Source organism: Leptopilina heterotoma, unplaced genomic scaffold (assembly GCF_015476425.1).
Source record: "Leptopilina heterotoma isolate Lh14 unplaced genomic scaffold, ASM1547642v1 Lhet_123, whole genome shotgun sequence".
NCBI classification, from domain to species: Eukaryota; Metazoa; Arthropoda; class Insecta; order Hymenoptera; family Figitidae; genus Leptopilina; species Leptopilina heterotoma.
Window position 1 is genome coordinate 3,697,496 of NW_025110842.1, and position 27,499 is coordinate 3,724,994.

At 26.0% G+C, this 27,499-nt stretch overlaps 1 protein-coding gene across 1 annotated transcript in view; it reads right to left on the reverse strand.

Annotated features, from left to right (window-relative positions):
* LOC122512664 (ubiquitin carboxyl-terminal hydrolase 48-like) overlaps nucleotides 1–27,499 on the reverse strand; it is a 166,042-nt gene that overhangs the window by 10,403 nt on the left and 128,140 nt on the right. Inside the window, exon 17 of the mRNA XM_043628633.1 lies at nucleotides 5,196–5,274. Within this exon, the coding sequence (XP_043484568.1) occupies nucleotides 5,196–5,274 (79 nt within the window). The remainder of the gene's footprint in view (nucleotides 1–5,195; nucleotides 5,275–27,499) is intronic.

Genomic DNA, 27,499 nt, shown 5'->3' on the forward strand with positions numbered 1-27,499 from the left:
CGTTTTTTCAAATGTAACTTTCAATTTTTCTTTACAAAATCCTAATTTTTGAGTAAATTCGAATTTCGGGTTTTTACTTGTTTTTCATTAGGGGAAAAAAATTATTTTCTTGTCTCTAGCTTGAAGATTGAAACCAAAAAAATTTTAATATTGTTTCCAAATTCTTTTACAGTAATTTTTAATTATTCTTCCCCAAAATCCTAATTTTCGAGAAAACCAAAATTTTCATTTACGGATTTTTCTCCAGGGAAAAATTGTTTTCTGTTTCAAACTTTTAGTTTAAAATTAAAAATTTATTTCTATTTAATAACCTTTGTTTCACAATTTTTCCAAAATCAATTTTTAATTTTCTCGCTTAGAAAACTTAATTTTTGGAAAAATCCGAAATTTGGATTTTCTTCTAAAAGGCAAAATTTTTTCTTAACTCCAACTTTAGGAACCAAATTAAAATTCCATTTCTATTTTATTTTGTTTAGAAATTATTTCCAAATAACTTTTTTTTTCAAAAACACAATTTTTTGACTAAATCTGAATTTTTTTTTATTTGTTTTTCATTAGGGAAATAAATAATTTTTTGTCTCAAGCTGTCCATTTCAAATTAGACAATTTATCTCTAATTTTCTTTCCGAATTCTTTGAAACTAACTTTTAATTTTTTTTTCAAAAACCCAATTTTTCGAAAGGTCCGAATTCGGATTTTCTTTTGAAACACTAAATTTGTTCTTGATCCAATCTTTCAGCATCGAATTAAAATTTTATTTTCACTTAATTTTGTTTGAAAATTTTGCCTTGAAACTAGTTTTCTTTTACCAAAAAACACCATTTTTTTTTGAGAAAATCCGAATTTTGATTTTTCTTTTGTAATTCAAAATTACCAGTGCTAACCTTTTTAATTTACAGCATCAACTTGTTTCCATCGAACGACTTCTAGTTATCCCTGCAATCTTCATTGAATTTTTCACCACAAAAAGCAAAAAAAAAAAAAAATAATTTTTACACTTTTCAAAATTACGCAAAAAAAATTTTTTTAAATTAACTAACGGCTATTTTTGAATTTAAAACACTTTTACACACACCCACACAAATTATTATCCAACAGGAGAAAAATTAAACATTTGGAAAAAAATTCAGGAAAATTTAACATTTTTCGAAAAAAACAAAAAGTCCACGAAAAATATTTAGCGAAAGTATTATTTTTTTTAAATACGAAATAAAATTTTAATTAACATTTCTAAAGAAGAATTAAAACAGATCTAAGGAAGAAATTTTTTTCTACAAATAAAATATTTTTAATTTTCAATTTTTAATGTTCATAAATTTTAATTTTGAAAAATTTTTATTCATTACATTTCTGTGACAATATAAGAAAAAGAAAATTTTTTAAACAAATAATGAATAAAAAAAATCGAAAATACTACCTAATAAAATTCTTCGTAAGAAATAATAATAAAAATTTCATTTTTGAAAAAAGTTTCACAAGAAAATTTGACACGTCTTAATAACTCGACTTCCGAATTTAAACTGACTGGAGAAGGGAAAATAAATTCCTGAAAAATTTGATAATCCTGCTTGTTACGACCTGTTTATGTGAAAACTGATTGTCTCTATACCTGAACGCATTTCCCGGAATGTAAACAAAATATTAACCGGAGAACCAAAGGACCTTTGTTTTGACCTTCAATTCGATGAGTTTCCTTTATTCTACCAATACATGCAAATAATGTATATTTAGATAAAATATCCATTTTATTTTATTATTAAATCAATAATTTCTATTAACTAAATTTAAATTCGTAGTTATTTAAAAATTTTAATAATAATTAAATATTAATTTATTTATAATAATTAATTGTTAGTTTGTTTATAATAATTAATTATTAATTTATTATTAATTATTACTGTTTATTATTAAAAATTCATAATTAATTAACAATAAACTTATTAATAACAATTAATTATTAATTATATTTCATAATAATTAATTATTAATGTATTTACAACAATTAATTATAAATTTATTATTTAAAATTAATAATTAATTATTCATATATTTAATATTAATTAATTATTCATATATTTAATATCAATTAATTATTCATATATTTAATAATAATTAATTATTAATTTGTTTATAATAATTAATTAAAAGTTCATTAGAAATTATTGTACACTTAATAACAATTCTCAATAAATTAATAACAATTTGTTAGATATTTAGTAACAAAATGTATTAATGATTTAATAACTATTCTAGTTTTTTGAAATTTTTACTAATTTAATAACAATTATTACTTACTTAGTAACAATTGTTAATAATTTAGAAACAATTGTATGTAATTTTTTAAAAACAATTTTTATAATTAATTTTTGTAAACAATTTAAAATAAATTAGTAACAATTGTTACTAAAAGAATTTAAATTACTTACTTAGTAACAATTGTTAATAATTTAGAAATAATTGTTTTTTTTTATAACCAATTTTTACAAACAATTTAAAATAAATTAGTAACAATTGTGACTAATAGAATTTAAATTACTTACTTAGTAACAATTGCTAATAATTTAGAAACAATTGTAACTTTTTAAAAACATTTTGTAAAAACAATTTTTATAACCAATTTTTATAAACAATTTAAAATAAATTAGTAACAATTATTACTAATAGAATTTAAATTACTATCACTTTGATATTGTAACTAATTAACGACTGTAATTTATTTATTAATTATTTAATTTATTTATTAAATATTATTAACAAATTAACAGATATTAACAATTTTGTAATAAATATTACTACTTTTATAATAATTATTAATTATTTATTAACAAATGTTAATAATTTAATAACAATTATATTTTTTTAATAACAAATTCTGAAAACTATTTAAAATAATTAAATAACAATTGCTGTCAAATTAATAACAATTGTTTCTAAAAAAAAATTAAATTACTAATACTTTGATATTATTATTAATTAACTTATTTTGTTTATTGACAATTTTTAGTAATTTATTTAGCAAATATTAACAAATTTATAATAAACATTATTATTTTTATAACAATATTTTTTAAAACAATTTAAAATAATTGCGCAGAAGCGTCCTTCGTACTTTAGACGTGCGCAGAAGCGTAAGGATTACTTTAGACATGCGCAGAAGCGTACAGATTACTTTAGACATGCGCAGAAGCGTACAGATTACTTTAGACATGCGCAGAAGCGTACAGGTTACTTTAGACATGCGCAGAAGCGTACAGATTACTTTAGACATGCGCAGAAGCGTACAGATTACTTTAGACATGCGCAGAAGCGTACAGGTTACTTTAGACATGCGCAGAAGCGTCCTTCGTACTTTAGACGTGCGCAGAAGCGTCCTACCTACTTTAGAGATGCGCAGAAGCATACAATTTACTTTAGACATGCGCAGAAGCGTCCTACCTACTTTAGAGATGCGTAGAAGCATAAAATTTACTTAAGACATACGCAGAAGCGTTGTATCAACATCAGACATGCACAGAAGTATCCCGTTGACTATAAGAACGCCTAAAAAACAATTTCCCTCCATTTTTAGCCTACGAAATACTGCCAATTGTCACATTAACCTACTAATTAATCTCCCTATCCCCAAAAATGGTAAAAAAAAACCATTCTTCTTCTTCCCTCCGCCACATTAAATTAAAACAATATCACTAATTTTACAACCATCCGAATTTAAGTGCTCTGAAATTTATACAATCCCAAAAATTTTAGTCTCGATAAATAGAGAGAAGAATCCCTTGAAACCATTTTCACTGATTTATATGAAATCAAAAATATTCTCCCAATATTTGTATAACAATGAAAAATTGATTTCTAACATCATTTCTTTCTCTCTCTCTCTCTCTCTCTCTCTCTCTCTCTTTCGCACTCATAAGTGTCTATATCAATAAAGTGGAAAAATTGACTTTTACTGGCTCGTATCGGAACGTATCAATAAAACGTGGGTGTCGGTGATGGGCCAATATCGCATAAGTGGCACAATTCGCCCTCATTTGTTACTACGTTTTGTTCAGCCTAAGTAATTTAACCGTTCGTTCGATTTTCCCCCACCCCCCTTCAAATTGAGAACTCTCTCTCAATTTGAAGAGGAAAGGGGGGGGGATCGAATGAGATGCCTTCAAATCGAGAAGAATAAAGAAGAGAGAGAAACTGAGAGAGAAAGAGAGAGAGAGAGAGAGAGAGAGAGAGAGAGAGAGAGATATGCCTTCAAATTGAGAAGAATAAAAGAGTGAGAAAGAGAGGGAAAGAGTGGCGACAAGGGGGAGGGGAGCGGTGAATGATAGGGGATGGAATAAGTTGGAAAGCTTGACTCCTCTATTCTTCAGGGCAAATCGTGGCATATTTGTCAGATTTTTGTTCGCGAACAAAACCTTGCCTAGCAGTGAGAAAAGGAAGAGGCAGAAAAGAGGGTGAGGGGGGTGAGAGAGGGGGGAGGGGGAAAGTGAAGAGACGATGCTTAAGTGGATTGCTTTCGTTCAAACGGGGCTCTTTTGAGGTTATAACTAATATACAGACGTTAATTCCGAACATCATGTCAGAGATCGACGTGTCACATTTATTCCTTTCAAGCAAAAAAAAAGGAAAAGGGAAAAAAATAACCCCTCCTCCCTCTTCTTTTTTTTTCTATCATTTTCATTGGAAAAAATTTTCGAAAATCTCTACTTTTCCTCCTTTTTTCCTATTATTAAAAAAATGGTTTTTTTTTCTTTTTTGTATTTTTTTAAATATAAAAATTAAGACTTCTTCCCACCCCCCCCCCCCTTCTTTTTTCTATCTTTTTCATTTTGGAAAAATTTTTCGAAAAATTCTACTTTTACTTAACTTTCATTTTTCTATTTTGAAAAAAAAAATGTTTTATTTCTCTTTTTTGTATTTTTTAATATAAAAATCAAACTCCCCCCTCCCTTTTTTTTTACTTTTCTCAAATATACAAAAAAATTTTCTTCTTTTTAATTTTTTTTGCATATTTTTAAAAATTTTTTTAAAAAGACTAGAATATTTAATATTTTCTTCTTGAGTAGAATTTTTAGATTAAATTTTTTTTTTTTAATTAAAATTTTTGTATATTTATTTCTCTTTTTTTGTACTTTGAATTTTTTTTTGAAAAATCAAAATTATAAATTATTATTATTGTTATTATATATGTAAATGACAATTACCTTTGAAACCCTTTTCCGGCGATGTTGATTCATTTCCAGGTTCTGAATTATCATCTTCAATATCAACTGGAACGTCAATCTGTAATCAGAAAAATATAAAAAAAAAATTATTTAAATTTAAATTATAAACAGAATTAAATAATTGCACTTTAAATTGAATGAAAATTAGTAAGTATAGTAATTTAGTAAATTACTATTTACTCTCTAAATTTTAGATAGTAAAAATGTTTACTAATTTGAATTAGTAACTACGACTTTTTACTTTTAAATTATGAAATTTTACTAATAAATAGTAATTTCTACTAATTTAATAGTAAAATTAAAATTTTATTTTTCAATTAGTAAATTTTACTAATAAATAGTAATTTTCTACTAATTTATTCGTAAAATTTACTTTTGGAATATAAAGTTGACTTTTTGTTCTGAATTAGTAAATTTTAATAATAAATAGTAATTTCTTCTAATTTATTACTAACATTGATATTTTGCAGCTGAATTGGTAAATTTTACTAATAAATAGTAATTTGCCACTAATTTATTCGTAAAATTTACTTTTTGAACTTAAAATTGATCTTTTGCTTCTGAATTAATAAATTTGACTAATAAATAATAATTTCTACTAATTTATTACTAAATTTGATTTTTGTAATTTTATAATTTACACTTTGCATCTAAATTTGTAAATATTAGTAATAAATAGTAATTTCTACTAATTTATTAGTAAAATTAACATTTTGTTTTTAATTAGTAAATTTTACAAATAAATAGTAATTTTCTACTAATTTATTAGTAAAATTTACTTTTTGAATTTAAAATTGACATTTTGCTTCAGAATTAGTAAATTTTACTAATAATTAGTAGGTAATTTCTACTAATTTATGACTATTATTATTATTACTTATTTCTATCAGTATTTTATCAGTAAAATACACTTTTTGAATTTAAATTTGACTTTTTGCATCTGAATTAGTAAATTTTACTAATAGATAGTAATTTCTACTAATTTATTACTAAAACTGATATTTTGCATGTGAATTGGTAAATTTTACTAATGAATAGTAATTTTTTACTAATTTATTCGTAAAATTTACTTTTTGAATTTAAAATTGACTTTTTGCTTCTGAATTAGTAAATTTTACTAATAAATAGTAATTTTCTACTAATTTATTCGTAAAATTTACTTTTTGAATTTAAAATTGACCATTTGCTTCTGAATTAGTACATTTTTCTAATGGACTGTAATTTCTACTAATTTACATATTACTAAAATTGACTTTTTGCTTTTAAATTAGTAAATATCAGTAATAAAATATTAATTTTTAATAAATTATTAGTAAAATTTACTAATTCAAAAGCAAATCGTCAGTTAGTTATTAAAATTATTAAACATATTTGCTAATAAAAATTTAAAAAATACTGAATAATATTAAAAAATTAATTAAATAATTTACTAATATATATTAGTAAATATACTAATTAGTAAATAGCAAATAAATAAAAATTGATAAATAGTAATTTAGTAAATTCCTTATTTTAGTGAAATACTAATTAGCAAATAGAAAATAAAAAATAGAAATTTAGTAAATTACAAATTAGTAAATTACTATTTTTTAGTAAATTACAAATTAGTAAATTACTATTTTTTTAGTAAATTACAAATTATTAAATTACTATTTTTAGTAAATTAAATTTAGTAAATTACTAATTTTCGTAAATTACTAAATTACAAATTAGCCAGTAGCAAATAAAAAAATTCAAGATAGTATAAATACTAATTTTCGTAAATTACTAATTAATAAATAGTAAATAAAAAAAATAAATATTAAAAAATTATATTTTTAAATAGGAAAAAAAAAGAAAAAAAAGAGATCTTGTTTAGGTACAGAGATATATGTACAGGGAGAGAGAGGGGGGAGGGGGGCTTGCAGCGCAAAACTCTTTTTGAAATGCAGGGCAATATAGTGAGTTCGTTATGAGGCTCGCCTTCGACATGGTATGGCTCGTAATTGTAGACTCTCGGGCAACTTGGAACGCTTCTACCTTCGAGGCATTTTTGCCAGTTTCTCTTCTTCTTCAATCTTCTTCTTCTTATTCTTCAACTAACACCTATTGACCACAAGAAAAATCCCCTCATCGATTCCCCAACACTTTTTAAATATATTCTAATTGCAAAAATTTTTTTAAATAAAAATAAAATTTATTCACCATAAATTTTACCACAATTCTTTTTTCTTCATAATTATGTAAATTATTAAATTTTTTAATTATTATTATTTTATTATTTAGCATTATAATAATTATTTTTATACTATTTAATATATTTTTATTATTATTATTTTTATATTATTTAATATATTTAATTATTATTTATTATTATTATTTTTATTATTATTATTATTATTATTATTATTATTATTATTATTATTATTATTATTATTTTCAATTAATAATTAGTTATTTTTACAAAAATAATTAATTATTTTTTTACCAATTGCTGAAACAAAAAGTCTGCTAATATTTCTCTGAAAATTAATTATTTTTAACTAATAAATTAATTTTCTAATCAAAATGACTTATATTCTATACTAATAATAATTTTTAACTAATTCAAATTCAAAATCAGCACAAAAAATATAATATATCGAAACAATAGTAAAAAAAAAATACAATCGAGAGGAAAATTTCCCAAGTCATAGGGACAATATTTTTTAGGTCTGAGAAGCTAAAAATTATTACTTCGAGAATGTCTTAATTCTGAGCAGTGAGACGCCTTAACATAAAAAATTTTTTATTTCTCCTTCCCCCTCCCCTCGTTCTTACCAGTACATATACACCTATACAGAAATCACCGTTGTTTCAATAATTCAATAACGTTAAAAAAAATTTTTTTTTATTTTAAATTAATTAGTAAATTAATTATTAATTAGTCAAAATTCAGATTCAATCACTAGAAACATTAGGTCCAAAGAATAATAGACAAAAGTTTTTAATTTATGGTCAAAACTTGCAAATTAAAAGGCAAAATAAAAATTTACTATGTTAGGTCAATAGTAGATTATTGTAGAAAAATTGCAGGTCAAGAGGTCAATTTTAGGTCAAAACAAAATAAAGTAACAAAATCGAAAATTTAAAATAAATAACAAAACTTTTGAATTTAGGTCAAAAGTTGCAAAAAATTAGGTCACATTTAGGTCAAATTTTAAGAATTTAGAACTTTTCTGAATTTTTGAATTTAGGTCGAATCAAAAGTCGAAAATTAAAAAACGAACTTTTGAATTTTTTAGATAAAATCCAAAAGTCGAAAATTGAGAGACGAACACTTTTAATTTAGGTCAAAAGTGAGAAATTGAAAGACAAACATTTTAAATTTGCAGGTCTTGATCTGCATAACAAATTTTTTTTAAATTTTTTTAAAATTTTAAATTTAGAACAAGAGTATAAAAAAAAGTCAAAAAATCATAAAAACAAAAATGATAAATTGAAAAATGATACTTTAAAAAAAATAGGTCAAAAATTAAAATGACAAAAATCTAAGAGGTCAAAATTGTTGATTTTTAAAAATGCAGCTGAGAAAATTGATGAGAAATATTGAAAAGTATTTTATTTTTCTTCCTTCGTATTCTCTATTGGCAAATTGGTCAATTCTCTGGGACATTTGAAGGCAATCGTAACGCTCAAAAATCACCTTCCTCTGCATCATCATCATCATTATCAGTTTTGTAATTTTCTTTCTTCTTTATTATGAGAAAGTTTTTGGACTCAACGAAATTGAGACATTACCCAGGCCCTTGGGTTTTTAAACATGAATTTCTCGATGGGTTTTCTTCGACCTTTTTTTCTCTCTTCCTCTCGGCAGGAGGGGGGAGGGGATTTAAAAAATTATAACGTATTTCTACAAATAAAAATAAAAAAAAATTTTCAAAAATTATTATTTTGTTATTTTATATTTTTGATTGCAAAAAATTGATTTCAAAAATTGATTTTTAAAATTGATTTCAAAAAATTTTAAATATTACGAAATTGACCTAAAATTTAAGAAAATGAAAATATTAAAAAGTAGAGAAAATTGAAAAGATTTTTTCTCTCAAAACCATAAAATAAGTAAAATCTGAACAATAAGTTTAAGAAACAAAAAGTAATATAAAGAAAGAAAAAGGTTTTAAAATAAAAAAAAAATTTTTTAAAAGTAAGAAAAAAAATTAGAAAAAAGTAACGAAAGGAAATATTGAAAGTTTATTTCATATAAACGAATATAGACTGCGCGTATGTGACAAGATAAATTTTTTTTTCTTACCCTTCTCTCTCTCTCATTAAAAAAAGAAAAAAAATAAAAGTTTTAAATTCCATTCGCGAGATAAATCAAATTCTCTCTCGAGGAAAGAATTCACCGCTTATGGACCGCACATATGCAGATGTTTCATTCATCAGGACACATATGTACGTATGTATGCATCACTGGATGATTCTTTCTCTAATTTTAGAACTATGAGAAAAAAATCTTCTTCATTTTTTTTTTCATTAATTTCTCTCGAGGATAATAATAATAATTAATAATTATTACTTGAAAAAAATTATTATTATTATTATTAATTTAAAAAAGATTTCACTATAATTGACCTAAACCCAAAAGAAACCAATACTTGAAAATATTCAGAACCTCAAGTATACCAAAAGTTAAAAATAGTTTGAACCTATAAGCAGAAAAGTCAATTTTTTATTGACCTTAACCTAAAAATTTAAACCTGAAATCCTGATCAAATTTGTTAATTGACCTAAACCCAAAAGAAACCAATACTGAAAAATATTTGGAAACTAAAAGAAACCAAAAGTTAAAAATAATTTGAACCTATAATCGGAAAAGTCAATTTTTTATTGACCTGAACCTAAAAATTTAAACCTGAAATCCTGACCAAATTTGTTAATTGACCTAAACCCAAAAGAAACCAATACTGAAAAATATTCGGAAACTAAAAGAAACCAAAAGTTAAAAATAATTTGAACCTATAAGCGGAAAAGTCAATTTTTTATTGACCTGAACCTAAAACTTCGAACCTGAAATACTGACCAAATCTGTTAATTGACCTGAACCCAAAAGAAACCAATACTGAAAAATATAAAAATAAATAATTTGAACCTATAAGCGGAAAAGTCAATGTTTGATTGACCTGAACCTAAAAATTTAAACCTGAAATCCTGACAAAATCTGTTAATTGATCTGAACCTAAATGAAACCAATACTGAAAAATATTCGGAAACTAAAGGCAAACAATGATTTAAAATATTTTGAACCTTTAAGTGGCAAAGGTTATTTTTTGATTGACCAGAGCCTAAAAAGGACCAAATATTTTTGTTGACTTAAACCTAATATTTTTAACCTACAACCGGACAAATCTGTTAATTGATTTAAATCTAATATTTTGAAACTGAAAGCGAACAAATCTGTTATTTGACCTAAACCCAAAAAGACCATTACTGGAAAATATTCGGAATCTAAAGTCAACCAATAGTTAAAAGTAGTTTGAACCTATAAAAACTCTCCGTTTTTTTATTTAAAACATCTTTAAATGTTGATCTTCTGTTTTTAGTTTACAACACTTTTTGGTATTGGTTTCCATTCTTTTAGATTCAGGTCAAATAAAAATTTAAGGTTTCTTCACCTATCTTACGATTTTAGTCGCATTTAGGTATTTTCTAATCTTGCTTTCTTTCAGGTTATGGTAAAATTAAAAATAATTCTAAAATTTTAGGTTCTGAATATAATTTTCTTGTTCTTAATCACTATTTTTCCCTATTGGTCCATTTTTGGTTCAGGTCAATCAAAATGTTTCATCGCTTGATATTTAAAATATTTGAAAGTTATGTTTGCTTTTAGTCAGCATAAAAATTTGTTTCACTAATAATTTTCTTACGTCCAAAGTGTTTTTTTCGTTTTTGTCTCTTTTGGTTTAGATTTAGGTCAATTTTACAAAAAATATTTGCCTTTTTTTGGCTGAAAAATTCTTCAAAAACGTATATTTATAACTTGTTTAGATTTCTATTAACGAAAGAGAGTAAAGTCAAATTTCTCGTTGATTGCGAGATTAAAAATTTATATTTTAACTTTTGGTTGCTTTATGGTTTAGGTCAATTAAAAATAACAGTTGCAGTTCGATTTTTAGTTTTTAAATTTTTGGTAAAATTCAATTTTCTTAATAAATTTTAGGCCAAAAAGTTTATTTTACTTTTGTTCCCTTATTGTTTAGATGAATTAAAATTATTGGTCTTTTTTAGGTTCAGGTCAAATGAAAATTAACTTTTACTCTTTTAGATTCAAAACATCGATAGATTTCGATTGTCTATGTTTTTTTGGGGCTCTTTTAAAATATCTTTAAAGTTCGGTCACTTTTGGTTCAAAATATTTTTCCCTATTGGTTTATTTTTGGTTTTGGTTAATTAAAAAGTACAGTTGCAGTTATATTGTTATGATAAAATTAAATCTTCTTGATAATTCTAGGTCTAAAAGTTTATTTTACTTTCATTTCCTTATGGTTTAGGTGAATTAAAATTATTCGTCTATTTTAGGTTCAGGTCAAATGAAAATTAACTTTTACTCTTTTAGATTTAAAACATCGATAGATTTCGATTGTCCATGTTTTATTGGACTCTTAAAATATCTTTAAAGTTCGGTCATTTTTGGTTTAAAATATTTTGCCGTATAGGTTTATTTTGGGTTCAGGTCAAAGTAAATTTATGTTTTCCGCTTTTAGGTTCAAAATAACTTTAAATTTCAATAGGCTTTAGTTATTTAGGTTCACAATACATTCTACTATTAGTTTCCTTCAGGTTTAGGTCAATTTTATAAAATTTCTTTCGGGGGGTTCAAAATATTTTTAATTTTTTGGTCGATGTTGGGTTCAGGTCAATAAATATTCGTTCACTTTTAGGTTCGAAAGTATTTTTAGTTTTTAATTCCTATTTTCGTTCAGGTCAACAAAACTTCCTCCATTTTTAGACTTAAAATATTTTTAGTTTTTTAGTGTGTTTTGGGTTTAGGTGAATTAAAATTATTGGTCTATTTTAGGTTCAGGTCAAATGAAAATTAACTTTTACTCTTTTAGATTCAAAACATGGATAGATTTCGATTGCCTTTGTTTTTTTGGACTCTTAAAATATCTTTAAAGTTAGGTCATTTTTGGTTCAAAATATTTTTTCGTATTGGTTTATTTTGGGTTTAGGTCAAACTAAAACCAACTTTTTTTGCTTTTTGATTCAAAATAACTTTAAATTTCAATAGTCTTTAGTTATTTAGGTTCACAATACATTCTACTATTGGTTTCCTTTAGGTTTAGGTCAATTTTAAAATTCAGAAAACGAGGATTGAAAAATTTTTGAATCTCAGTCTCGAATGGGAGAAATAATTTTACTGCGACTCGCCATAAATCTGATAATTCCTTCGCGATAATTGTTTTTTCTCCCTCGAGAATATGAAAGAGAGAAAGAGAGAAAAGAGAATAATACAATGTATACAAAGAGAGCGTATGAAAGTAATTTTGTAAATTGCTATGAGAATCGCATGTGTGATACGCGAAGACGCGTGGGAAGACGATTCTTACAACCGTCGGCAGCTGTTCACACATGTCCTCTCTCTCTCACTCTCTCACTCTCTTTTGCCGCTGGAGAAAAACAAATAGCGTGAAACGATACTCTAACCCTTTCGCTCATAGACAACACGTAACGAGGAAACCCTCCTCGTTCTCATTCACTTCCATCTCAACTTGACCTTGTCCCGCAAAAAATTTACTCTCAATAAAGCAACAAAATCTCAAATCACAATCTTAACGTATTTCTAAATGCCAATTAATTTTTTTTTATCAAATTTTTTTTGGTTTAATTGGTTATGATTTAAATCTAATTTTCGTAATTGGCAATAATTTTTACATTATACACTAAACTTTTGGTCTCTTTTGGGTTCGGGTCAAATAAAATTTTAGATTTAGTCGTTTTTAGGTTCCAGAATATTTTTTCAAAATTTTGGTTGCTAATGGTTTCAAAGTATTACCAAATTTTGGTTGCTTTTGGGTTCAGGTCAATTGCTTTTTGTTTCAAAGTATTTAAAATTTTTGGTTGCTTTTGGGTTTAGGTTTGGTTTAGGTCAATCAAAATTAACCTAAACCCAAAAGAGACCAAAAGTTAAAATACAATCAAAACATTTGTATTGACCTAAACCCAAAAAAAAATAACAAAACCAATAAGAAACCCAAAAGCAACCAAAAATTGCAAAACTTTTAGTACCTAAAAGCGATTGAATCTAAATTTAAATCTATTTATTGACCTAAACCCAAAAGCAACCAAAACCTGGAAATATTCTCTAAACCCAAAAGCGACCAAAACTTGGAGATACTTTAAATCTAAAAGCGACTAAAATTTGGAAATGTTTCGAACCCAAAAGCGACTAAAATTTGGAAATAACTTGAACCAAAAAGCGACCAAAATTTGAAAATACTTTCAAATCCAAAAGCAATCAAAATTTAAAAATAATTTGAACCAAAAAGCAACCATTAATAGACCAATATTTAGTTCATTTTTTAATGACGTAATTTTAGAAAAGAATTTATTGTGTAAAAAATTAATTTGGATTAAAATCGACCAGAGGGTCGATTTTAATCCAAATTAATGAAAATTTATGTCCCGATAATTGTGAGAGAATAAATTTTAATTTTAACGTCTAAATGCGAGTTAAATGTTGTCTTAATGAAATCGAATGACTTCCGGTGAGCGTTCGATTTGTGCTCGCTATTTGCTCACGAAACAAGATCGTTAACAAGATAATTATTGGATGCTTGAAACACACGAATTGGCAGCTCTCGAATAATGAGGTTAGCAGCTGTTTACTTGCGGGTCTAATTCCACCTCTGCGTCTCTAATTCATTTGCTGCTGACGATCAACGCCAGCAACTGTCTCCTCAACAGTAGTCATTCATTTTCTTTCCAAAACACACACACACACAATATTCTCGTCCGTCGCTTCTATACAGAAATCGGTGAATCGGTCAATTTAAGTTCTCATTTGTCTCACTAATTTGATCAAAAAAAAAAAAAAAAAAAAAAATTAAGGGAGGGGAACGAATTTTTTGCTGCTTATCTCAATTATTTTCACTGTCGAAATGCTTTGGTTTACTTTTCAAATTTTAGAAGGAAAACAAATTTTTTGTTTTGATTTTCAAAAAATTATAGTTTTTTGATTGTAAATAAAAAAAAATATTTCAATTTTTTTACTTTTAAATTTTTTGTTTCGTGAAAATTTTAGTTTTTGTTATTGAAAAATTATTTATTTTCGTTTGATTGCGATTTTGGTTCAGTTACAATTTTGACTTTTTATTTAAAAATCAGTTTCAGTTTTAACGTTCCTCTGGTTTATAATTTTTTACAAACCATTTGAATTTTTTGGTTAAGGTCAATTAAAATTCACAGGTTTTTTAAAACTCCAAATATATTTCTAAATTTGGTTTATTTTTTGTTTGGTTCAGGTCAATTCAAAAATTAATTTCTCTTTGGTTTAAAAAGAAAATTTTGTCTTTTTTGGGTTCAGGTCAATTAAAATTCATTTTCTTTAAGTTTCGAAATATTTTTAGTTTTTGGTAGCTTTTGGGTTCAGGTCAATAAAAATTGGTTCATTTTTAGGTTCAAAAATATTTTTAGTTTTTAATCTCTCTTTTTCTTTAGATAAATAAAAATTCCTTTACTTTTAGGCTTAGAATATTTTTAGTTGTTGGTCATTTTTTGGTTAAGGTCAATTGAAATTCAGTTTTTTAAAACTCTAAATACATTTCTAAATTTGGTTTATTTTTGATTTGGTTCAGGTCAATTTAAAAATTCATTTCTCTTTGGTTTAAAATTTTTTTGGCTTTTTTTTTGGTTTGGGGTCAATAAAAATTCATTTTCTTTAGGTTTCGAAATATTTTTAGTTTTTGGTTTCAGGTCAATAAAAATTGTTTCACTTTTAGGTTCAAAAATATTATTTAATTTTTAATCTCTACTTTCGTTTAGGTTAATAAAAAATTCCTTTTACTTTTAGGTTTAAAATATTTTAAGTTTTTAGTTGTGCTGTTGGTTCAGATCAATAAAAAATTGGTTCATTTTTAGGTTAAAAATATTTTTAGTTTTTAATCTCTTCTTTCCTTTAGATAAATAAAAATTCCTTCATTTTTAGGCTTAGAATATTTTTAATTGTTGGTCATTTTTAGGTTTAGGTCAATTAAAATCCACAGTTTTTTTAAAACTCAATTCAAAAATTCATTTCTCTTTGGTTTAACACTTTTTTTTGTCTTTTTTTGGGTTTGGGTCAATAAAATTCATTTTCTTTAGGTTTCGAAATATTTTTAGCATTTGGTAGCTCTTAGGTTCAGGTCAATAAAAGTTGGTTCATTTTTAGGTTAAAAATATTATTTAATTTTTAATCTCTACTTTCGTTTAGGCCAATAAATAATTCCTTCACTTTTATGTTTAAAATATTTTCAATTTTTGGTTGTGTTGTTGGTTCAGGTCAATAAAAAATTGGTTCATTTTTAGGTTCAAAAATATATTTAGTTTTTATTCTCTTTTTTCCTTAAGATAAATAAAAATTCCTTCACTTTTAGGCTTAGAATATTTTTACTTGTTGGTCATTTTTGGGTTTAGGTCAATTAAAATTTCTTGACTTTTAGGAACAAAAAAGTCTTCAGTTTTCGCTCACCGTTTAATTTAGGTCAACTGAATTTAATTTTCTTTGAGGTTAAAAATATTTTCAGTTTTTTGGTCGCTTTTGGGTTCAGGTCAATAAACATTAGTTCATTTTTAGGTTCTAAAGTATTTTTCGTTGTTAATCCCTATTTTCCTTTAGGTCAATAAAAATTCATTCAATTTTAGACTTAAAATATTTTTAGTTTTTGGTTGTGTTTTGGGTTAAGGTCAATTCAAATTCATTCACTTTTGGGTTCAAAATATTTTTAGGTATTTAGTTGCTTTATAGGTTCTGGTAAATTTAAATTTGCTAACTTTTAGGCTTAAAATATGTTTAGCTATTGGTCGTTATTGGGTTTAGGTCAATTAAAATTTGTCTTTTAGGCGCAAAAAGATTTTTAAGGTTTCAGTTACCGTTTAATTTAGGTTAAATTAATTTCCTTCGAGGGGTTCAAAATATTTTAAATTTTTTGGTTGATTTTGGGTTCAGGTCAATAAATATTTGTTCACTTTTAGGTTCAAAAGTATTTTTAGTTTTTAATTCCTATTTTCGTTCAGGTCAACAAAAATTCCTTCATTTTTGGACTTAGAATATTTTTAGTTTTTGGTTAAGGTCAATTTCTAAAAATATTTGGTTTCTTTAAACCTAAGAACCAAAAGTTCTTTTTGGTTTTTTCACAAAAAAAATATCTTGGACGTAATTTTCACAGGAAAGAATTTGTTTTCTTGTAAAAAAATAAATGGTTTTCGTTTATTTCTCACTTTTGAAACAAAAGTCTCAAGATGAGAGAGAGAGAGAGAAAGAGTGTGTGAAGTAAGTAAAGCAAAGGCTGATCATTATCGTGACGGTGGAGTGAGGGGAGGTCCCGTGGCAAATTGCGGAATAGAACGTATAAGAGATCGGGAGCGATTTAGCCTTAGAAGGAGAGTCGCCTCGCACCCTTTGCAGAAGGGATGCTGCGGAGTGCGGAATGAAGATGGTCTTAGAGTGTCGCTTAGCACCCTATCTGTAGGGATCTTCGCGACCAACCCTCCCTCTCCCCCCCTCACCCCTCATTTCATTCTGCTGGAGGGCTGCGTTTGTCGTGAGCATTACTCACTCTCTGGACGCCTACTCACCAGGTTTCCCCCTTGCCACGACTCACCGACTACATTAAGGGACAAATCTTCTTCCTCTTCCCCTTACACTCCCACACACACACACACACTTATACTCAAGTTCCGACTTGACCTCGTACTTTCTTTGGTCTCATTTTCGAGAAATCATCTCTTTCTTTAGTTACAATAAATGAGCCTTTTGAATTTTCAATTGGAGTCAATTTTTCAAAAAAAATTGGAAAAAAACCCGTTTTTCATTATTTTTAATTTGAAATTTTTAATTTGCGTCAGATTTTTTTTTATGAAAATGGTCAATTTTGGGTTTTTAGGAACCAAAAGATGATAAGGAATAGTTGAACATGAAAAAAACCAAAAACTAAAGATTTATTTGGAACCAAAAAAGCGAAAAAGTTATTTTTAGTTTGACCTAAACCCAAAATAAACCAATACTGAACAATATTTTGAACCAAAAAACGACTGAAATCTAAAAGTATTTGAAAAAATTGACCTGAACCCAAAGAAAACCAATACTAGAAAGTATTGTGGACCAAAAAAAACCTAAAGACGATCGAAATCTTAAGATTTTTTGAACCTAAAAGCGGAAAAGATCATTTTAGTTTGACCTGAACTCACAATAAACCAATACTGAAAAATATTTTGTACCAAAAAATATCGACCGACATCTAAAGATATTTTTGAAAATTGACCTAAAAACCTTAAGGAAACCAATACTAGAAAGTATTGAGGACCAAAAAACCTAAAGATTCTCTGAAACTAAAAGCGGAAAAGATAAATTTGCTTTGACCTAAACCCAAAATAAACCAATGCTGGAAAATATTTTGTACCAAAAATTGCCTGAAATTAAAAAATATTTGGAAAAATTGATCTAAACCTAAAATAAACCAATGCTGAAAAATATTTCTAAGGATTTATTCGGAGAATCTAAATGCGAAAAATTAAAGTTTAATTTGACCTAAACCTAAAAGAGTCGAAAACTGAAAAATATTGACGACCTACAATGAACCAAAATGTAAAGATATTTTTAAATTTAAAGAGATTTAAAAAAATGACCCAAACGAAAGGGAACAATACTAGAAAGTATTGTGAACCAATAAAAAAAGGTGATCAAAACCTAAATGTGTTTTTAATCTAAAAGCGGAAATTTAATTATAATTTGACCTAAACCCAAAATAAACTAATAATGAACAATATTTTGCATCTAACATCGACCATCGAAACATTGACCTAAACCCAAAGGAAACCAATACTAGAGAAATAAACCAATGCTGAAAAATATTTCTAAGGATTTATTCGGAGAATCTAAATGCGAAAAATTAAAGTTTAATTTGACCTAAACCTAAAAGAGTCGAAAACTGAAAAATATTGACGACCTACAATGAACCAAAATGTAAAGATATTTTTAAATTTAAAGAGATTTAAAAAAATGACCCAAACGAAAGGAAACAATACTAGAAAGTATTGTGAACCAATAAAAAATAGGTGATCAAAACCTAAATGTGTCTTTAATCTAAAAGCGGAAATTTAATTATACTTTGACCTAAACCCAAAATAAACCAATAGTGAAAAATATTTTTAACCAAAAATCGAACGACATATTACAAAATAAAGAGATTTTAGAAATTTAACTAAAACCTAAGAGAAACCAGTACTAAAAGTATTGTGAACTAAAAACCTAAAAGTGAGAAAACTCTAAATATTTTTTAGTCTAGAAGTGAAAAATTTAATTTTAATTTGACAAAAAATAAACCAATACTGAAATGTATTGGAAGAAAAATAGGACAAATTCTCATAATTTTTATAGCCTAATAGTAGAAAATAAATTCTAATTTGACCTAAACCCAAAAGGAACCAAAAATTGGAGTTTTTTTAGAGTAAAAGTTATTAAAATAATATTTTCTGTATTTTTTTTTTTTTTTTTTTGATTAATTGATGTAAACCCCTAAAATATTATTAATACCAAAAAAGTGACCTGAACCCAAAAGAAACCAAAAAATTGAAAAGCCTCTGTGGCCAAAAGGGATAAAAAATGTGAAAATATTATTTAGTGTGTCCTAAATTTTTAAAATAAACTTTTTATGAAAAAAAAACCGAAAAATATTTTTGTTTTAGTCACTTTAGAGTACATTTCTAATTTTTGCTTCTTTTTTGGTTAAAAAAAGGTACCAAAAAAATGAAGATACTCTAAAATCAAAAACATGAAGATACTTTGATACCAAAAGCATTTAAAATCTAAAAATCAGTTTTTTAGTATTTGTCTTGAGATTTTCACTAAAAATGAAAAAAACGAAAATGTTGACCTGAACCCAAAGCAGACCAAAACTGAAAAATATTTGAAACATAACGACGACCAAACTTTTTAAATATTTTGAACCCATTAGTGGACAAGATAATTTCTGTAATTGACCTGAACCTTTGAACATAAAAGCTAACAAATCTGTAAATTACCCTAAACCCAAAAATTGCCAATACTGTAAAATTGACCTAAATCCAAAACAGACAAAAAATTGAAAATAGTCTGATATCAAAAGAAATCGAAATCTAATAATATTTTTAGTATTTTTTTTTTTAGTTTAATTGACATAAACCTGAAAATAATCAAAACCATAAAATTGACCTAAACCCAAAAACAGGCCAAATATTAAAAATACTCTGATAGTAAAAGCAATGGAAATCTAATAAAATATTTAGTATTTCTTTTAGTTTAAATGAAAAAAAAACTCGAAAAAAAAACTCGAAAATAATCAAGATCAGATAATTGACCTGAACCCAAAATAGACCAAAGAATTGAAAATACTCTAAAGAAGAAATCATGCGAAATATGAAAATATTTTTTAGTGTCTTAAATTCTTGTAACAAAATTAATTTGGTCCTATTAGGGGACTATATATAATTATGTTTTTTAAACCTCTAATTTTGACCAAAACCAAAAAAAAAATTATTTTCTTTCCTTTATTTCCTTTTATTTTATTCTTTATTTCTCTCTTTTTTTCGTTTGTTTCTGTTTTTCCTTTTCTCTCCTTTTTTTTCGTTTTTGATTAAACGAAATTTTTTTCCCCCTAATTCGACATTTAGATTTGCGTTAACTAAGAATTATTAACCTTAAAAAGCAAAATAAATAGATTTCAATAAAAAAAAAAAAAAAAGAAAAAGAGCGGAAAATAGGGAGCAATAGATTTTCTACTGCTTATTAAAGAGGAAAGATTGGCTTTGCTTATACATAAAGTATCTCTCGGGAAACCCCATAGAATTTCGGAAAGCTATGAATTTTTTTTTCCTCCTGCGTGTAAATTCCCAGCTGCGACCTATATGAGATTCGTCCCTGGCATACGAGATTTTTTTTTTTTTTTTTTTTGATTCTCTTTCAAGTTACAAGCTCTCTTCTATCGCGATTCTCGCCTGCGTGTGCCTAAGTTAATATTAATGGGGATATTTATGACCGCGAGGTCAATGGTGGTCACTGCCCCTTATTCTCTATTTCTCTCTCTCTCTCTTTTCAACATTTCACCACCGAAAAAGAATGAAGAGAAAAAAAAAATAGCAAAAAAAAAAAAAATATTCCACCCCGTGTATCGTTTTCATGAGAATAACCGGGACTGATAAAAAGGAAAATCTGAAAATACTGTGATTTATGAAGAGCTTTTCGACAGACGCCCTTATAAACACGTTGAATAACTTATAGATGCGAAAAGAGGCGCGAAATATTTTCTACTTTCTACTATTTATCTTTTTGTGTTTATACATTTTTTTCCCATTTGTGTGACTAGATAATATCAAAAATATTATCTACCTAGGGATTTTTTTCTGCTCTTTAAAAAATGAGAATAAAAAAAAAAATCGTCCATTAGGAAAAAAATATTTTCCAAAACCAAAAATAAACCAAAAATTAAAAATATACTCTAAAGTGAACAAAAGAAAATTATTTTACAAATTTTTTTATTAAAAAATTTTAGGTCAATAGAAAATATTTTTAGATTCCCACGTTTTTTATTTGAGCGTATTTTCCAATTTTTGGTCTATTTTGGGTTCAGGTCAATAAAAATATTTTCATAAAAATTCAGTGGCTTTTAAGCGAGCTTTTAAGTTTTAAAGTATATATTTCCAAATTTTAGTCGCATTTGGATTTTTACATATTTTCAAGTTTTGGTCGTTTTTGGGTTTAGCTCAATAATTAGATTTTATTTAATTTTAATTTAGATTCAGTCACTTTTAGGTTTCAAATCAAAATTTTTGTCGCTTTTTTATTTATTTAATTTAAGTATTTTTAAGTGTTGATATTTTTAGGTTCAGGTCAATTTAAGGATTTAATGACAATTTTTTAATTTCGGTCTCTTTTTAGGTTCTGGTCAACAAAAAATTTTAATTCTACATTCAATCGCTTTAAGTTTTCAAAAATTTTGTTGATTTTCAGTTAAAAGTATATTGTCAAGTTATGGTCTCTTTTTGGTTCAGATCATTCTCAATATTTGGTTCAATTTTTACTTTTGGTATCTTTTGGGTTCAGGTCAATAAAAACATTGTCATTAATATTCAGTCGCTATTAAGCTTAAATTATTGAGAAATGGTCGCTTTTTGGTTTAAAGTATTTTAAAGTTTTGGTTTTGTTTGGGTTTAGGTCAATTTAAATATTTGATTTCATGTTTACTTTTGGTCTCTTTTGGGTTTAGGTCAATTTAAAAATTAACTTCACCGCATTATAATTTTTGGTTGCCTTTAGTTTCCAAATGTTTTTCAGTATTGGTTTCGCTTTGGTTTAGGTAAATTAAAAGATTTGGTCGCTTACATAGGTTCAAATGTATTTCTAAATTTTCTTTGCTTTCGACTTCAAAGTGTTTCAAAATTTTGATCACAATTTTACTTTTGGTTTCTTTTGGGTTCAGGTTAATTTAACATTTTGGTTTCTTATAATTTGTATGTACTTTAAGTTGTTCTGGATGCTGTTAGTTTTAAAATACCTTTATTTTTTGTCGCCTTCAGGTTTAGAATTATTTTTAGATCGATTAAAATATCTGTGGGTTTTGGTCTCCTTTAGAGTTAAAATATTTTTTAGTATTCGTCTTTTATAGGTTCAGGTTAAATAAAATTTTTTGGGTTCTTTAGGTCCTAGACATTTTTAGATTTTTAACTTTTCAGTATTGATTTATTTTTTGGTTTATATATTGCTCCCTATTTTCCCCTCTTATATTGTTTGGTTCTCTTTTAGAGATTTTTCCAAAAAAAAAAAAATTATACACGCCTTGGTTCCCTTTAGGTTTAGGTCAATTAATTTCAAAACAATTAAAATATTTTAATTGTTTTCAATTTAATTGACCTAAATCTAAAAGGAACCAAAACATGGAATTTTTCTTTTGATAAAAATCTCTAAAAGAGAACTAAAAATTTTTTAATTGACCTAAGCCAAAAAATTCCTTTTCATATAGAGTAGAATTTCACATTTTTGGTTTAGGTCAAAATTGTAACTCGGAAGATTTTAAATATTTTTTCTCACAATCTTGAAGTAATTTCCTTCTGGTCCCATTTGGGTTCAGGTCAAGAAGATTGGTTCAAAATAATTTAAATTCTTTTTTTTATAACGTGTTTACAATGTAGAATTATATTTCTTTGGTTCATTTTACATTCAGGTCGACTTTCAAACCAGAAAGAATTAGAATTTTTCCTTTGGTTTATATTGGGTTTTGGTCGACACTTAATCATCAAGAATGTAATAAAATTTTTCCATCCGTTATTTTAGGTCCTGTCAATTTATTTTCTTTTGGTTCATTTTGGGTTTTGGTCAACTTTCAATAAAGAAGAAATCTAAATTTTTTCTTAAATTACTTTAGTTCTTTGGCAAGTTTTAATTTTTAGGTCAATTAAAAATTTTATTTTTGATAATTTTCGAATCAAAAGAATTTCTCAATTTTAGGTCAACTTTTTTGGGTTTAGGACAGGTAAATTTTTTCTTCTTTACTACTATAATTTTTTTTTTGCCTTAAGAAAAAGAGGCGTGACAGGAGGAAGAGGGGGGGGGGGTATTTATTTTTTAAAAATGGTAAAATGAGGGAGTAAATATTTATAAGATCGGATATATATGGGAAAGAGAATCTGGAGAATATACGTCCCATGGCGCGCGAGTACACCGGAACAATTCTGGCGGGGTGCCACGGGAACAAAACACACGAGAGTGTCACGGGGTGACTGGAGACAACCCCAAGTAATAATTCCTCCGCCGAATTAGCGCCATAAGTTTTGCGCTGAGACAGTCGCGGGGACAATATTAATCTACTTTAAATTTATACACCCTGCTCTCTCTCTCTCGCTCTCTCAACTGTCGCATTAATTTTCACTCACTGAAAAAAGATAGTTTTATAAACGTTATCACTAAAATTTTATGAATTTTCGCAAAAATGTAGTTTTCTTGTCCATTATTTAATAAAATTAAAATTTAATCTATAAACATTGATTTTGCTAATTTTTGGGTTCAGGTCAAATTAAAATTAAATTGGATTCTTTTAGGTTCAAAATATCTTTAGGTTTAGTATTTCTTCTTTTGGTTTATAATTGGTTCAGGTCAAATTAAAACGAAATTAAATTTTTTTAGGTTAAAAATATAATGAGGTTTAGTATATTTTTTATTCTTTTGGTTTATAATTGGTTTAGGTCAAAATAGGATTAATTATATTTTCTATTCTTTCGGTTTATAATTGGTTTAGGTCAAATTAAATTGAAACTGGATTCTTTTAGATTCAAAAATATCTTTAGGTTTAGTATATTTTTTTCTTTTGGTTTATAATTTGGATTAGGTCAATTTAAAACAAAATTAAATTCCTTTAGGTTCAAAATATCATTAGGTTTAGTATATTTCCCATTCTTTTGATCTATAATTGGTTTAGGTCAAATTAAAACGAAATTAAATTTTATATTTCGTTTAGGCCAAAATAAAAGTTAGTAAATTTTTATTCTTTTTGGTTATAAGTGTATTAGGTCAAACTCAAATTAAATTGGAATTGGATTCTTTTAGGTTCAAAATATTAGGTTGCATATATTTTACATTCTTTTGGTTTATAATTAGTGGTTTAGGTCAATTTAAAAAGAAAATGGATTCTTTTAGGTTCAAAATATCTTTAGGTTAATATATTTTTCATACTTTTGGTTTATAATTGGTTTAGGTCAAAATAAGATTCAACATATTTTCATTTTTTGGTTTATAATTGGTTCAGGTCAATTTAAAATTTACCAATTTTTTCTTTCTTACGGTTTACAATTGGTCCTTTCTAGGTTCAAGTCAATTTTAAATTAATTTTGCTCTATTTTGATTCGAAATAGTTATATTTCGGTCGTATTTCTAGAATTTTTTAAAAGTATTGGTCTATTTTTGGTTCAGGTCAATTTAAACAGTACGGTTGTTTTTAACTTCTAAATATTTCTAGTTTTTAGATTCAATATAATTGAGTTTTCATCAACTATTGTTTCAGTATAATTCTGCAAATATTGCTAGTCTGTTTTAGGTTTAGGTCAATTAAAATTGTATTTTTTAGGCTCGATTTATATTTTGGTTTAGAATATTTTTCACAATTGGTCTATTTCAGGTTTAAAATTTTAATCAAGTTTGACATATATTTGAGTACGAAATATAGTTGCATATTGTACCATTGTTCAAAATTCTTTGAAACTATTGGTTCAGTTTTGGTTTAGGTCAATTAAACTTTAATGTTGCGTTTAAGCTCTAAATATCTTTAGTTCTTGGGTTCCTTTCAGGTTAAAATATTTTTGTTTCTATCAGCTATTATTACGAAATAATTTGAAAGTTTTGTTTTTTTTTTGGTTTAGGTCAAATTTTAAATTGAGTAGTCAGCATTTAGACTTAAAATATCTTTAGGTTTTGCTCGCCTGTGGGTTCACACTATTGGTCTTTTTTAGGTTTAGGTCAAATTAAAATTAAATTGTCTGAATTTAGGTCTAAAATATTTTTAGGTTTTGGTCGCCTTTGGGTTCAGAATAATTTATAAAGAATTTTAGTAATTGTCGTTTTTTCTTCTAAATTCCCACACGCCTAAAAAAGTGGAGATTTCATTTCGAGACTTCATGTACACGCTAAAGTTAGCATGACGATGGAAAGATTGAGCGAGAGAAAGAGAAGAAAACAACGAAAGGAATAAGAGACATGTCTAAAATTATTCAACCACGTGTGATCGTTTAGGTACAAGTGTTTGTGAGAGTGTCTCATGAGCCACATGTGGTCTTGAACCACTGACTACACAACTGGCAACCTGTAGGATGTTCCCGAGTCAATTTTCAATGAACGGAAGTCACTCAAAAAAATATTTTTCAAAATTAACTTTTTAATTCAATAAAGAAATATTATTTTTGGTATCTAATTGGTTTAGGTCAAAATACAATTCAATATTTTTTATTCTTTTGGTTTAGAATTGGTTCAGGTCCAAATAAAATTTGGCATATTTTTCATTCTTTTGGTTTAGAATTGGTTCAGGTCAAAATAAGATTTGGCATATTTTTCATTCTTTTGGTTCATAATTGGTTCAGGTCAAATTAATATTTAGTATATGTTTAATTCTTTTGGTTTATAATTGGTTCTGGTCAAATTAAACTATAATATATTTCTCATTACTGGGTTCAGGTCAACATATGATTTAGTATATTTTCCATTCTTTTGGTATATATTTGGTTTAGGTCAAAATAATATTTAGTATGTTTTCCATTCTTTTAGTTCATAATTGGTTCAGGTCAAATTAAGCTTCAATATATATTTATTTGTTTGATTTATAATTGGTTTAGGTCAAATTAAGCTTTACTATATTTTCCATTTTTAGGTTTATGATTGATTCAGGTCAAATTAAACTATAGTATATTTTTCATTATTTGGTTTAGGTCAACATAAGATTTAGTATAATACATTTTTCATTCTTTTGGTTTATATTTGGTTCAGGTCAAATTAAGCTTTACTGTATCTTCCACTTTTTGGTTAATAATTGGTTTAGATTGAGGTTTCGGTCAAGTAAAATTTGGTTCAAAATATAATAAGTTTAGGTCAACTACATTTTCAGTTTATTAAAATTTTTGGTTTATTTTTGGTTTAGGTCAAATTACTATTTAGCCTATTTTCAAGTTCTGATTAATAAATTTATTTTTACCTATATTATAATAAGTTTAGGTCTTTTTTTGTATATTTTCCAAAAAAGAAATTCTACTTCGCCGAAAAAAATAAAAATTGAATATCAAATGTATGGTTAATTAAATAAAGTTTTATGATAAAGTGTGACGGTGATTGTTTTATGGTAATTTTCATTCTATAGTGAAAGCTATAGAAAGACATTGTGTAGAGTTATATTTAGGAAGTAAAGCGCGGGGTCGTAAGTTATTCTGAAGCTGTCCGGGGTTATTTATCCTTTGCAGCAGAAAAGGGGGTGAAATTCACCCCCTTTTTAGACCGCGTCTTAATACCGCGAGCCGCAGACTTAATAAACTCGCATACTCTCGATTCTACGTGTCTGCTCTTTGTTTCCCAAACGTATTTCTTGATCAAATTATAAGAAATTATAAACATATATCAAAAGTGACTTTTTAGCCATTTTTAATTAAAATTTTAATAATTAACATTAAAAGAAACGAAGAAAGGAAAATTTTTTTTTCTGTTTCCTCTTTCTTTTTATATTTAATGTATTGGTTATTTTAACCCAAAAAAAAAATTTTTTTAATTGTAAACTGTTGTTTATAAACCATACTAATTGACCTATTTTGACCTGAACCCAAAATAAACCAAAAATTTTAATTTACCTAAAAAATAATAAATCTAAATTTTTAAGTAGTTGAAGAATACAAAATTTTTAGGTTAGACAAAAATTGAGTTAAAATATGAAAACGGAGAAATGACCTAAACCAAAAAGAAAACCAAAAAATTACATTGACCTGAACTTGAAATAAACCAAAGATTATTATGACCTTTAGAAAATAAATCAAAACTTAAAATATTAGTTTGGATTTAAAAACTTCTACGAAATAAGAGATAAATTGAAAAAGTAGACCTAAACCAAAAATAAACCAAAAACTTGAAATTGACCTAAATTTCAAATGGACCGAAATGGACATGGTTCTAAAGAAATAAATTAATTAAAAATGATTAAAATTTGAATAATTTGGAACTGCACCAAATTAGAGATAAGATTTTTAAAAAATTGACCTGAACCAAAGATAAACCAAAAACTTGAATATTATTTAAATTTCAAATGAGAAATAAGAAGAAAGAAATAAGAAATAAATTAAGAATAAAAAATGGTTAAAATTTGGAACTTAAACAGATAAGAGATAAGATTTTAAAAATTGACCTAAACCAAAAACTTGAAATTGATTTAAATTATCAAAGAGACTGAAGTTTAACGTGATTCTAAAGAAATTAATGCAGAATTGAATTTAGAGAACGGAAATTGGAAATAAATTCAAATGGGAAAGAAAGACTGAAACCAAAAATGAACCTAAAAGTAGAAATTGACCTG